The 14,573-nt window shown below is 45.2% G+C and overlaps 1 protein-coding gene across 4 annotated transcripts in view; it reads right to left on the bottom strand.

The window, feature by feature from the left end:
* The window catches only part of ATOSA (atos homolog A), a 51,696-nt gene extending 37,519 nt beyond the window's left edge, over positions 1-14,177 (bottom strand). The window contains exons 1-2 of one of the 4 annotated variants that reach the window (XM_075506013.1): positions 14,040-14,177; positions 13,305-13,417 (exon numbers count right to left, since the gene is read on the bottom strand). In XM_075506013.1, the coding sequence (XP_075362128.1) occupies positions 13,305-13,320 (16 nt within the window). In that variant the 5' untranslated portion in view covers positions 13,321-13,417; positions 14,040-14,177. Of the gene's footprint in view, positions 1-917; positions 984-13,304 lie in introns of those variants that run through there. The other 3 variants (XM_075506012.1, XM_075506011.1, XM_075506014.1) reach the window with 3 other exon arrangements.
* Between the last annotated feature and the right edge of the window lie 396 nt (positions 14,178-14,573).

The raw sequence follows: 14,573 nt of genomic DNA, 5'->3' as shown, positions 1-14,573 counted from the left end.
GCTTAATTTGCCCCCAGACAAACAAGTAGTGGCAAAGGGCTGATAATGCTTTCATGCATTGTTTCTAGCAGAAATCAAAATATTGTAATAGTTTCCTCCTGCTGGGGGGGTGGGGAGGAGAGAGAAACCTGACCTACATAACAAGACACAGAAGAGACTCAGTTAAACTTCAGGGTGTTTTGGGGATGGGGGAGAGGTTTTTTCCTCCGTAACAATGGAGAGACAAGCAGTTACATATGGCTACACGAACTACAACTGTTAGCAGATTTGACATTTAACTAGATGTCTCACTTTTAAGGCTTACAAATACCCCCCTCCTGTTCCAGGCCATTTAATACTCTTGCCCTAACAATGTAATGAATTAACAGAGTTAATTTTTAGGCTGTCCATTACTTTCCTTTAAAGGGTGATTGAAAAAAAAGACGACCTCACAAAACCCCAGCCTTTCATAGGCTCAGTATATGAAACGAAAGGAAGAACATATGGTGAAACTGTTGGTTTTTTTAAAGGAACTATTTACAGACTAAGTACAGCACACGTCTTCAGCTCAACCGGAGAAGCAAACTTTAGTATAGAGGGATTTTAAATAACCTTTCACAGAAAAACACCAACAAAAACTGCAGATTACTCTCACAGTTACACAGCTTGAACTTCTTTCAAGCCCGGGTAGACTGTCCGGCCCGGTGCCACCGGCCTTCAGGCCTCCCGAGCCCCGCTCCTCCCTGCGCCCTCCTCCCGCAGCCCCCTCGCCCCCGAATCGCCTCTGTCAGTTATATCCTCGCCACACAGTCCAAGGACACCCGAAGTTTGGGAGAGCGGGCGCTGCCGCCAGCTCCCGCACCAGACCGCCCGGCGCAGCCAGCCAAGCCCGGGGGGAGCGGGAGCAGCCGGGGGCCCGGTTCCCTGCCGGTACACACCTTCTCCGCGCGGCCCTGTGCTCCCGCTGCGAGCCCCGCCGGCGCGCCGGCGCGGGTGGGCGCCCACGGCATCTTCCACAAAGGAGGCAGAGTAGGGGCGCGCATAGCAACAGGGCCGGGCGCCGATTGGCCCCGCCGGGCGAGCGCCGGCCTCCTCGGCGGCCCGGCCCGGCCCGGCCCCCCCCCGCCCCCGGCCGGCTCCGCCGCCCTGCCGGGGCAGGTGAACGGGGCGGGGGGGAGGAGGAGAAAAAACCCGCAGCGGCAGAAAGCGCTAAAACCGGTACTAAAGCGCGACTGTTAACAAAAGAGAGCGTTACTGCCACGCGCGCCCCCGCCCAGGGAGTAGGCTGTCGCGGAACTGCCGACACGCGTGGGAGGGCGCGCAGCGCCGGGAGCGCGACCTCCGGCGGGCCGGGGCACCCCGGCCCTGCCCCCCCGCGGGGCCACGGGGGCAAACGCGGAGCCGCGGGAGCCGCTGACACCTGGCCCCAGTTCCCTCTCGGAGGGGGATTTTCAAGGCACCGGAGGGCCCGACGCTGCCCCGTCCGCCCCCAGCAGCAGCGGGGCACGGTCGGCGGCGAACAGGGGCTGCGCAGGGGGCACGCTGGCGTTCTGCCACCCGTACCAGCAGGTAACTCCGAGTCCAGAACAGCTTCCAAGCATCTACGCTGTGGCACTACACACCTAATGTTCACACACAGCACCGGTTTTGAAGAACCGGCCCCGAGTAGCAGTGCACCCGAGGTGATGAATATTTACATCTGGAGTGGAAAAAGACGACAGCCCGTCCTCCCCCCAGCCAGCACAAGCTAACTTCCCACAGCACTTTTTCCACTGCTCCACTCAGTCCACTCGGAAGCGGCTCAGCTGCCTCATCCCTCCAACCCTTAGAGCATACACAGCGGGGAGGAAAATCCCATTACAGCTCTCCTTGCATTACTGTAGTTCTTAAACCCACCTGATGAGCTCCCTACTTCAGTATTTTTTCCTGACACCCCCCCCCTCAATTTTTTTACTGGGCACTTTTGGGGACTAATGTATGGAGTCGTTTGAAGAGAGTAGTCTCAAAACTGCACGTATTATTCTAGGTGCAGTCTAAACAACACATTGTCTGCATTAAACAATTTCATCCAGTTCTTACCTATTTGCAAGAACTCAAGTCAGATGACATTCACCATATTAACATAATCAACAGAAAAAAAAAATCTTACTCTCAGCCTAACCACATCACAAAACAAGAATAAAACTCTTGTTCTGTAATTAGATGCCATGAAACTATGAGAAGTCCAGATTAAACTAGACTTCACAACCGCATTCAAAATCCAGCAGCACTCACTAACCCATTCAAAAGCATGGAAAACATGCTACTTACTTCACAGAACAATGACTTTTCCTCACTCACATTTTATATAGCAGTATCATTTAGCTGTGGTTGTGAGAAAACATAGCCTACACCAGATTTTTAAGTAGACATTTTGTCCAAGGAAGGTTGGATACCTCTTAGTAGTTGGCCCATTTAAAGACTGTAGATACAGATAGTGCCTTACAGAAAGTTATATGCAAAACATACCATTTCATTAGTCACTGACATTCAAGCTTCCTGTATATTTTATCTCAGTTTGCTTTCCAAGTATTTTTCTTTCATGGAACATTTACTTCTACAAAAACACCGTAGTTTACATAGTTGGCTGAAAAAGCAGTTTCAAGTTTTCTTAATTGACCTAGCCTAGCCTTTGAAAAAAGTACTCAGATGATTTTCTATGAAACAGTTATTCAATATCTATGGAAGGGTCTTCCAATATCTATGGAAGGGGTAAGAGGAATATTGGTAAACACAGTATGTTTAAAAGTTTTGCTAACAAGAGGAGAAGCAACAACCCCAAGTCAATTCCCACGGGGGCCAGCAGAGACAGTATTCAGGAGCCACCAGTTGTTTTTACAGGCCAACTAACAATGTTTTAGTGAGGAGCAGCTGCCTCTAGATGACAGGCATACATCCCCACCATAATGCTCCTGAACAGTCTCCCCACATTGGGCTACTGGAGTGCAACCACAAAAATCCTCTTCACACCTGATATTCTTCAAATACAGTAAAAGTAGGACAGCATGCTGACACTCCAGCTTTTAAGCTTACTGTCCTAAGCCAGCCATACATACACACAGCTGAGCTCTGTGCATATTTGTGGAAGAACACCCCAGAAACGGATGCATCTGGCCTAATAAAATGCTAAATTTAGAAATTACAATATTAGAAATTCCACCAAACAAAACCCACCTTGAAGCATGCTACTCATTTATCAGTTTGATCTTGTATTCTTCCACAAATTCCAGCAGTGGCACAAGATAGGATAACAAGACATTGCTAGTGCGACTGAATACGAGAATACAGTAGCACATAGAGATATATATAGGACTTTATCCTAAGCTGCATATTCCACCATCATAAAGTAGCACTTTATGATGCACTTAAAATACTACTAATACCCTTGCAGTTTTAATACTGTGCAAAATGACTAATAATAAGCAAGATAAACAGACTATATTTTTAACCCACCTTCTGCCACAATCAGGATAACACTTTTTAAAAGGAAAAAAGATGAGGTCTTGATAAGAATGGATTTTATCCAACACAAACTTTAGGAATAAGCAGTCCTACACATTTCACAAAGCAGGAAATCCCAGCCAAGCATGGTTCATCTCAGTATCAAGTCAACTATGCATCAATTCAGCAGCACTTGCCAGTAGGCATAATTGGCATCATCCCTACATTACAAAAAACACCCAACTTCAGCCTTTGGAGGGCCATGCCAAAGCACAGGATGTCTACTAATGAGCTCGTTCAGAAAAACACTCTAGTTCAGATGCCAGCCCTACCTTGTGCAGGAAAAGCAAGGTGTGCACATGACCCCTAAGGAGTGAAGCATAAGTGACTTCATGGCACCTTATGTTTACACAGCCTAGTTGTAGAGACAAGCTAAAAACAAAAGCACATTTCTACTAATGCATCCCTTGCCTGAAACAACCATTTTGGATTGAGTTACTAACTTGCAGAATGTAAAAACACTAAGCACTCATGTAGACAACCCTATTCCCCTTCTTCTCCCTCAGATGCTCAATTCCTCAGAACAAAGCTGAGGTCAGTTCTTGATGCTTGCAATGCATGTTAAAGAGCTGATAAGATATACCATGCACATTCTTAATTTATGTATAGCTTTCCTTTTACTGATGCTTCATGAGTGAGAAAGACTACATATAGACTATAGCACACCTAGAAAAGTTGAAAGCATCAGATGCTAACAGTTCCACTATGATTTTAAAACAAAATCAGTGCAAATCATAAAGCTGCTTAACATTTTGTACTAGAAGCTTAACTGAGAATGAATACAACCAGCTTATAAAAAGTGTCCTAAAACATTTATGAAACTGAAGGCCATTATATATTCTCAAAATGAAGATGGGATGAAAGAACATACAATGCATATCAAGCAGCATCACTTAACCTTTTCTCTCTAACAGATCCAAAATACTTTCTCAGAGAAACTCGTTAAATCAGTGAGACTATCAGCAGGAAATATCCAAAAGCAGTACAATAACAGCCAGTTAGACCAATTTTAGTGAACTTGATGTAAGATGAGGCAGATATGTATTCCAGAAGTTTTACACTGATGTCCTGATCTTCACCTTCAAATTTTTCTAGTATTATCAACTACTCCTCCTGTTTCAGCTCTGTAAGCTGGCTACTTGGTTCTACTCATTCACTTTTTAACAGGATGCACACTTCTAAAAGGGGTCTTTCATACCTTCCTTGTGCTAGCGTGGTGTAAGCAGTTACGTTGTCTGAACATCCTACATAAGGAGTACTGCCACCAGTGTAGTTACGGTAGCAATCACTACCCAGCCCTCTCCTCCAAGTCTAGTCTTCCAGATACATTGTTTCTCGTGGCTTCTCCATGGTAAACAAATTTTCTTTGATTATTTGAATAGCACCTGCTTCAAAAGGAAGAAGCTGTTTCCCCTTCAAAATAAAGCAAAACAAAGCCATACTTTTCATTAAAAGGCATCTGAAGTGGGAAACCTTGCACAGGAAATATGCTTAGAGAGTTGTGTTTAAAGAATTATACAGTGGAGAAAAAAGGATTTACCTTTGAGCAGCATGAGTGTTGACATTAATCCCTTTCCCCTAACCATGCATTCCCAGTCCACACTGATCTTGACGATTTGTCCCTGTTCAGTTCCTACTGGTAGGAAACTCCTCCTCCTTTACTCCACGTCACTGGAATATTTACTAAAGCTCTTCTCTTCCTGATGCATCTGTTCTCTTCCCCCCTACCCCTAAGTCCAACTATTTCATCAGAATTAAAAGCCTGACTAAAAAAGCTGTAACAAAAAAGAGCAAGTAAGTAGGATGTCTTACTGGGGCTGTGTCGTAAATATTCAGAGCTAACATGCAAAGAAAATGCACCGATACTTGTGACTTTACAGAAAACTGCACAAAGCATCAACACAAAGTAGCAAAAATTCACTCCGCTAACAAAGAAGCTATGCCTTCAGCGACTACTCACCACAGACATTTCCTCAGATAGTACTCTCAGCCACCCTTCTCTGCCCCTCCAAGCCTGCAGACAAAGCTTTCCACCAAACTTGCTGACCTGCCTGAAAGCGTGAGTGAGCCATGGTTTGTTTCACTTACATTGTTGGGCTAGTGCCCTGGCAGGGAACCAAGGAGAACAATACCTGGCAGGGGAGAAGGGCGTCCCACCAGTCTGCAAAAAGTGTGCTCTGACCACAGCAGCTCTTCCTGCACCTCTCCTTCTCCTTCCCCTGACCCTCAGAAGAAACCACCACCACCCCACCATGGTACTGACTGTACTGAGGATACGGGCTAATACTCACCATCCTCAACTCTTCACTGAAGTTCTCTCTGCCTTTCCCTCCCCCATTATACCCAACAACAAGATGATACTTGCATAGCACCCTGAGAAAGAGGCTTAATTTATTGCAGCCCAGAGAAGTGTGAAACATGCCCTAGAAGTCCTGAAGGCTCATCAGTGGGCACAAGGAATCCCTGCATGCACAGCACCATGAAGAGGTTAAACTAGCATAAGCAGGCACCTGCTTGTAGTCTCGCTACAGAAGTTCACAGCCCAAAATGGACTGACTTACCAACCTGGTTCCCAGGGATCTTAATAGACAAAAATCACTAACTTCACAGATACACAATGTAAAACAGATGACATGGCACATGTGCAACCAGAGATTCCTTATTTCAGATACATTCTCTTTTTTTATTATACCTCAGAAGAAAATCCAACTTTTTTTTTCCCCTAGGAACAAAAAAGTCATACTTGGCAATAGGCTTGGGAAATGCATTGATCAATCCTAAGAGAAAAATGTAAGTGCCCTGTGGTTACTGGGTACTACATACCTGGACAGAGAGAGATTGGATGCCTTCCCACAAAAGGAAGAATTATCAAATCAAAATAAATGGGGGGGAGGGGGGAGAGGGGGAGTTGAAGAACTCCTCTTACTGCTCTTAAAGAAACAAAGTTGCCCAGAAGACTTCTCAGTAAGACTATTTTGTTCACCTTTATTCTTAATAAGGGTTCTTCCATTCAGAACACCCATGGAAGTGTCATTAGTATTTCACATATGTGAAGTGCTTCCTTCCCCATGTGTTCATCTGCCTCCACTGATTCATACACAGCTCTTCTCCAAATTATCCCTGAGAACGTCCTCATACTATCCCATTACATCTTTGCATTTTGAGTCAAGATAATGTAGTAATACCATCCCAGATAGCAACTTTAAATAGTTTTGGTCCCAAAGCTAACATTAAAAGGTAATGCAACAATCACAGCAGAAAGAACTAATCAGGCCCACTTAACAAGGAAGAAAATATATTAATACAAGCAAGTTAAGTATAAACATTTTATTTGGTCAGAATAACACTGAATTGTTAAGAACAGCTGGAGAATTTTCATGACTCTTACAACTCAATTATACTGTTCACGAGTAGCCTTTATAAAAATCTCACTTCCAATCTTGGTACAGTTATGCATGCAGATCAAGAATAACTGCACATGGCTTCAGCTGTGTGCTTATAGCTATATTCATCCCACCCTGCACTGGACAAGCAGAAAAAGGAATATGTAATGAATGTGAAGTCTTCCAAAGTCCAACTACCTACCCAAGTCCAAGAGGCACTCTTCTGTGTTTGCATTCACCCACGTTTATAGACATCCTTAATTGCCTACTTATACATGAAGTTTTTGTACTCCCTCCTACAAAGGTAAGCATGCAATTGTACATGCACTTCTAAAACGATTTAAACTTAAAAACTGGCTTCTGTCTAAACATTAAATACAACTGACCTGCAAAGACTGAACAATTTACTACCACCTTGAAAGACAATGATGTGAGACACCTTCAAAAATCTAAAAAACATAGTTTACCAAGTATCAAATCAGAATGGAGAAAGTAATTATTATAGCTATAACTACAGTTAAACTGCAAGACCTTATTGACTAAAAGAACTGCTAGTAACTGCCAGACTGTTATCCTAAATTGTTGCTGATAGCATAAGAGGCCATGGCTATTTCACCACCATTTAACAGTTGCTATTAGTAGACATTTGTCAAAATAACAAAGAAACATTTTGTAAACAGTTAAGTAGACAGAGCAAGTTCTTTTAACAAATGTCATATAGCTGGTTTGTTCCTGTCAGTTACTCTGTTTTCACAGAAGATTTCTAATTTTAATAAGCAGAATTTCATTTGGCAACAAACTCGCATCTCTCATGAGAATCTGTATTTATAAATGTTAGCTTATTTTTAAAAACATTTAGAAGCTGGCAGACCTCAGATCCAATAATAGTTTCAACACTGCCCTTAACAACTAAATCCAATCTAATATGCTTCAGCCCAGGGATCTGATCTGGCATGCCCAAGTTTCTCAGTTCAGCAAGTAAAGAATACGGTCAGAAAGGTCAGTTATATAGCCCAAGCCTATGGACGTGGCATATCCACAAGCCCCAGAATATCCACCTAAATGCCACTCCAGCAGCATCTGTTTTAGCAACAAGAGCCCCTCTGAAGGCAGCTAGTATGGACAACTCCAAACAAAAAGAAAATGGCAAAGTTGTTACTAGTATGGTTTGTTCTCTCTGAGGAACAGGCACGCAGTGAAAAACTCTCACTGTTGAACATGGATAAAAGCACTCTTACAACCCTAGAGCTACTTCTACAACGGGAGGGCTTGCCTCGCTGTCGACACTAGGGACAAGTTGCAGAACAAGTAGGAAAACTTTTAACGTAAGCAGGTATTTCAAACCAAAACTTAAGATTTTCCAATTCTCCAAATAAATATCCTTAGATTTTTTTTTTGGGGGGGGGGGGGGTGGGGGGGGAAGTTAAGCACCTAAAAGCTAAGAATTCTTCTAAGTTAAATTTTTGTAGTAGAAATTTAATAAAAGAGTATCTATTCCCATTTCTTGGGTGCAAGGACAGAGTTGTATTCAAAGAATCTAGACTCTACCCTCAATTAAAAAAAAAAGGGGGGGGAGGGGCTTGTATTCCTGTTCACTCATCCTCGTCCACTGCATCTATATATTATGTGTTATCAGGACAAATCTGCTCTCCCCAAAGATTAGGGCTAGATGGCTTCATGCCTTATAAATGGAATCCGAGTGTAATATCCTGACCACCTGTCAGTTTGGTTGGTTTTTTACCTTGAACAGTTTTAGTTTTTCTTTCTTTTAAAGAACAGGTTGGTTTTATTCGAAACTAATCCACATAGGAAAAGCAGAGACCCTGGCCCCCTTCCTGCCCGTCAGAGCTAGCCTCCCTCGCCACACACACCTTCTCGCACGTGCCCCTGCGCAGCGGAGCGTGTTTGCCAGCACGGCTTCCTCCCGGGCCAGGGAGCAGCGTCACCTCCAGCTCATTATCACCCAACCTGCACTTACCTGTGGCAACCAAGCCCGAAGCATTGCCCAAACGCTTTTGGAGTGACAGCTCCAGTAAGCAGGAAGCACCTCATTTCCAGTTTATTACTTTGTTTACTGGCTACATCGCTCTACCATGGAAAAGTTTTAAGTGCTTCGTGACATTTCACTGAGAAGACATTATAAAATTAAAGTGTCTGTATCACAGTGCAATATAGGACACTAAAACAGCACTCATCCTTTTTCAAAAGATATTTTCACTTCCTGATCTGCATACTCTGCAGCACATCATCTTTGGTAAAAAGTTTTCCACCAGATCTTTCACTGAGTTAATATAGGGCATAAAACTAAGTCTTGTTTTCAAAAACAAGGACCTTATCCAGATCTCCTAACTTAACAACTAACTCCACAACTCCTAAACACACACTGCTTCAGCTCACTTCCCCCCAATCCCATGCCTCGTCATCCTTCCTCATAAGAATTTGAAGAAAAGCATTCAATCAACTGTTCATCTTCATTAATCTCTCCTCCAGCTTTCCTCACAGATACATCCAGAAATCCTTCAGCTACGTTTCCAACAGGAGGTAGTAAACAGACTTTTGCTGAACCCAAAGAGTTAGCTCTTTCCATACCAAACCATCAAATAAGGTGGAAGAAAGTCTCTTAACTCAGTTACTACAAACAGACCCAGAGGCACGTATTCGAGTTTGACTTGCAAAGAAGGAAGGAGAAGAGAAAAAGCAATCTTCAGACTGATTGTTCCTCTCTTGTAGACAGAAAGCCGTTTCTTTAAGTTAGAATAATCTCAAGGAGGGAATTAATGCTTCAGAAAGTAAGAGACAACTGCTTTTTGCTTAAATTGTAAGTGAAAACAGAATAGTCTCTACACAGAGAACACACAGCAGAGGAATAAACAAAGCAAGGTAATAAAGAAGAAAAGACTAGAATAAAGTGATAAAAAACAGCCAGCATGCATTTAGAGACAAACAAGCCTGTCTTCCTCCTTTAACTGATCATTCATGCAGTGAGGGGGAGGGAGAAGGAAGGAGCAGTAACTCTGAGCTATTTAGACTATAGTAAGACTTTTGATGTCTTGTAACATTCCCACAGTAAAATATGACTATACTGTAGATTCATCGAAACCACAAGATTTTTTCCAGTTGTGCACCAAGTGTACTCTAAGAGTACATAACAAGCCTTCCAAGTTTGGCAGTAAGCTATCACCCTGACATTATGCAATGTTTTCATTAACTCCGATGGTGAAACAGTGTGTTTATACAGTTTATGAACAAAGCTGAACTGGAAGAGTTTGCAAGCGCTCTGCTATGAAGTCTAGTTCTGTCTTCCAAACTCAATAAACTGGCGAAGCGATCAGAAGTCATTAGAACGAAGTTCAATAGAAGCAAGAGCAAAGCTCTGTACTTGAGAAAGGAAACAGCGGTCCCAAACATGCAACATGAAGCAGCTGACTAGGCAGCTGTACTGCAGAAGCTAAATCGTGATGATACCAGGGATCAAAGCTAGGTAAGCTGATATGTTGTTACTGCAGAAAGAGAAAAAAACAAAACTGAAACGTCACTGCAAAAACACTGTATGTAAGAAAGGGAGATATATCACTCTTCTCACTGGCACTGCTGAAGCCTCAGCTGAAGCAACGTGACCACTGTATTTTAAGATGCTTCAACACTTCAAGAATGGCAGCATAGGAAAGGTAAAGCCAAGCAGCAGCCATCAGTATTTTAGTTATTGCATTCTCTAGACCTGGCATAAAGGTAGTTATGTGAGTGTGCTTACAGCAACCACTGCCTTTCCACACTGACATCCCACCTGATGGGCAAGTCCTGAGTGATGTTCATGAGACATGTCCTGTGAATGCCCTGTGCCTTTGCATGGCAAAGGAGTAAGTCCACATTTTTACCTGCACTTTCAAACCTCTCTTCCTCACTTGCAAAACCACTCCACAGATTTCCTATGCAACACTCCACATTCCATCTCCTCAATACTGCTCTCATATATTGCATGTTTATATCTGTAATTTTCAGGCTTTCCTTATTATAAAGGGAGGTAAGTACTTTAGGGCCAAATTTCCCTTTTTTCTCTAATTTCTGCTCATCCCTCTCACCTCCTTAAATTAAAATATTTTATAACATTTCCCATTGTTAAAAAAGCAGTTGCACATTTAGATCTCCCCTTCCTTCTCCTGCACCACCTGATTTTACTGGTGATAACAAGAATCTTATTGGTAGTATGACAAAGGCTAAACCATACCTTCTCCCAACAGGCCTGGGCACTACAATCTTATTAAGTATAGTTTTAAGTTTCATTCTAACTACAAGAACTACATCCCTCTGCTCCAAATGGATTCTGATATAATTGTTTCTAAGAATGAAAAAAACCCAAAACATTTCAAGTCTTTTTAAATCTGTTTCTTTATGTTCACTTGGTGTGCAGATTTGCAGTCTTCTCAGGATTTTGAGGGTCTGTAGAAAAATGAACTGTGGCAAGCTGAGTGGTCTGCTTCTCCCCTGTCCTTTGCTATTACTTTGCGACGATTGGAAGCAGGTGACTGCACACTTGACTGCTTGCATCCTGTGGTGCAGCTGCTACAGCAGAAAGCAGCACATGTAAACATTTGCATGATTCGTGCCTCCTAAGAGTCTCTGTGGGCTGCATGTGGCATTTAGGCAGCACTTTCACAACCCCCTTTGTGCATGGTATTGCTCTATAACTCTACAATGTTTGGCAAGATCCATGATTTATTTTAAGATTTTTGTGAATTATCTTAAAAGAATTTAAGATAGAACCCTTCTGAAGGGTTTCACCCAGTGTGTGACAGACATTTTACAATGGATAGGAATCTCAATTTATTAACTGTCAGCTTAGGAAAAAAAAAAAAACACAACCACCTAAAAACTTGCTTTCTTTATAAATTTGGTTCCCTCTACATCAGATTGGTTAAAAAAAAGGGTATCTGATCACTTATCATAGAGCAACTAAAAATGTTTCCAACGTTCTAACTTTTTCTGCCTAAAAATTAAAGAATAGACAAAGGTCATACAGAGGTTTTTTTGAACTGCTACAGCAGAACATTTTAAAGTTGCAAATATTGACTTGGGTTTTACCTGGCCATTTTGAAATTTTATTTCACCTTGACAGTAAATAGTTTTTAAACTTTAGGATCTGGTATTAAAATCTAAAGAGATTCTAAAAACAACCTGCCTTGCTGCAATCGATCAGGTGAAGGTTTAAGCAATTAAGAAACAAGGAGGAAAGCAAAGAGAAAAGCCCATTTCAAATCCCTAGTACTTAAACCCCATTAATTTATGCATATGTTGACAATCATTTCTGTACTATTGTCACACCATATAATCCTTACAGCATATCCATGCAAGAAATCCACCTATCAGTGGTCATTTATGCAGTATCACTATTAGCAAACATGTCATTAACAAACCTAATTAAGATGTGTACGTCATGTAAGTGTTAGTATTTAATACACGGATATCTAAGATATATTAAAGTGCTTCTCACAACACCAAGGTGATTATAACACAAAAAGAATGTATTTTTAAAACTGAAAGCAACAAGGAAAACAATAGAATCATCAAAACTCAACCCAAATATCTAAGCAAGGAATTTTTTTTAATTAACACTCAGAATTCTACGATGAGCACTCATAAGATTTGTTTAAAAAAATAATCTTGCTTTAACTAACAGGAATAAATAATCACTGGTCCTGTGGATCAAAATAGAAGTCATGACATATTTTCAACTCTAGGGGCATCAGCAGCTGTTGCTATACTGCAAAAGAGCTGAAGTGTTATAAACATGTACATAGACAGTCGACTTTATTTTTCTGTAAAACCAGATGTCAGTAATCCAGATAAGATAGTAACCAAATGATCGTGAAAAATTAGTATTTCAGCATGCTTGTTACGATACATCTCCTTTACAACTGGAATAAAAAATAGTCGGGTTATAAAACAACACAGATGGAAGTTATGGTTATTTTCAGGGTGTTTTTCAGCTACATTTTGACATTTTTGTGCATGTGCTGGCATTGTCTGCCGATGCCCGATTTGCCTTTGACCGACCCTTGCCTCAGCACTGCAGTTCTGTGCTAAGAAGCCGACTGTATTTGACACACAAACTGCAGCATTCCCAGAGCCAAAGGAGTTCGCTACGGTGTTTGTCTCCCATCCAACCAAGACAATGGAAAGCCGAAGGGCAGGCAGGACACCGGGCTGTTAGTCACCTTCGGAGGGTACCTCCACAGTACCAGGAGCATTTCCCGAGCTGAACCCGCGCACCCGGATTCTCTCCCCTCCCCCAAAATGGCAGGGAAGGGGACAAGGAAATAGAGCGACAGCACCGAAACAAAAATACCAGGCTACTTCCAGTCCTAGAAACAAAACAAAAAAGAAATATCTTGATAAACCGTTTACCTCGTTCCGGCTTCATTTTCTCCGTTTCCTCAGAGAGGTCTGAAAGGAGCCGAAGAGCTCTGCTGCTCTCCCCGAGAAGACTGGCTGTGGCTGCCTCCAGCTAGCGATATTAACTATTTTTCGCGTGTGAAAACAATAAGCCGGAGGCCGGCCGCGCCGCCGGGGGCTCGCCCGACCCCGCCGCTAGCAGCTGGGCCCGCCGGCAGGCAGCGGCCGGGGGAGGCTGAGCGCCGGGGGCCTCTCCCCGCGCCCGGCCAGGGTGTCCTTCCGTGACACGGCGCCGAGCGGGGCTATTTATAACCTGCCGGGGAAAAAATCCCACAACAACAGACCTCGGCTCACCCCCGGCCGCGCCGGCTCTGAGTCACCGCGGCCCCAGGCGATGGCAGCCCCGGCCGGAGTCCCCTCCCTCCCGCCTGCCCCGAGGAGGGCAGCGAACAGCCCCGCCGGGCCCCCCCCCAGCCCGCGGCCCCGTCACCGGCCGGCGGCTGGCGGCGGGGGGCTGCCCGGCACCTTCATCCCCGGCCCCGCCGCTGCCGCCCGGGCTGCCGGGCCGCGTCCCCTGCGCTTCGCCGCGGTCAGACAGCCCGCGCCTCCCGCCGCCGCGGAGCGCTGCTCTCCATGGCTCTGCCTCCTGCCCTTCCTCCTCCTCCTCCTCCTCCTCCTCCTCGCCGCTGACTAACTCCCCTCCTCTCCGCCAGGCACTCCCTGCCTCCCGCCGAGCGGGGCACGCACATCACAGCCCGGCGGCGGCGGGCAGGGCAGCTCGGCCGCGGGGGACCCGCCACGCTCGGCCGCCTCGCCTGCCGCCGACAGGAGGGAAGGCGGCAGCCGCCCACCGGGACCGCGGGGCCCCGCTCCGCTCCGCGCCCGCCCCGCGCTCATCCCGCCCCCGGGCCGGGCCCAACCGCCCCGCCCCTCGCCCGCCTCACGTGCCCTACGGCGGCCAATCCTCTGCCCTCACTTCCTGCCTGGCTGCCCGCCCGCCGAGCAACTCGGTTGTCATGGCAACAGAGCGCCGGCCCGGCTGGGGCCTGCCGGCGGTGGCGGGCCCGGCCCGGCCCGGCGGCGGGGAGCGGGGCCGCCGCTGCCCTGGCGGCACGCCGCCCCGCCGCACCGCAACGGCGCCGCTGCGGTCTGTCGGTTTACCCAAGCGACATCCTTCCCCCCCGCCTTCCCCCGCCAATAATTTTGGCAGGCAGGTTCCCGCCCCGTGGAGGAGAGCGGGCCCTCACTCACCCGGCTCCGGCGGAGGCTGGCGCGGCCCCT

This window comes from Mycteria americana, chromosome 6, assembly GCF_035582795.1.
Source record: "Mycteria americana isolate JAX WOST 10 ecotype Jacksonville Zoo and Gardens chromosome 6, USCA_MyAme_1.0, whole genome shotgun sequence".
In the NCBI taxonomy this organism is placed as follows: Eukaryota; Metazoa; Chordata; class Aves; order Ciconiiformes; family Ciconiidae; genus Mycteria; species Mycteria americana.
This window is presented reverse-complemented; position numbering and strand designations above follow the sequence as displayed.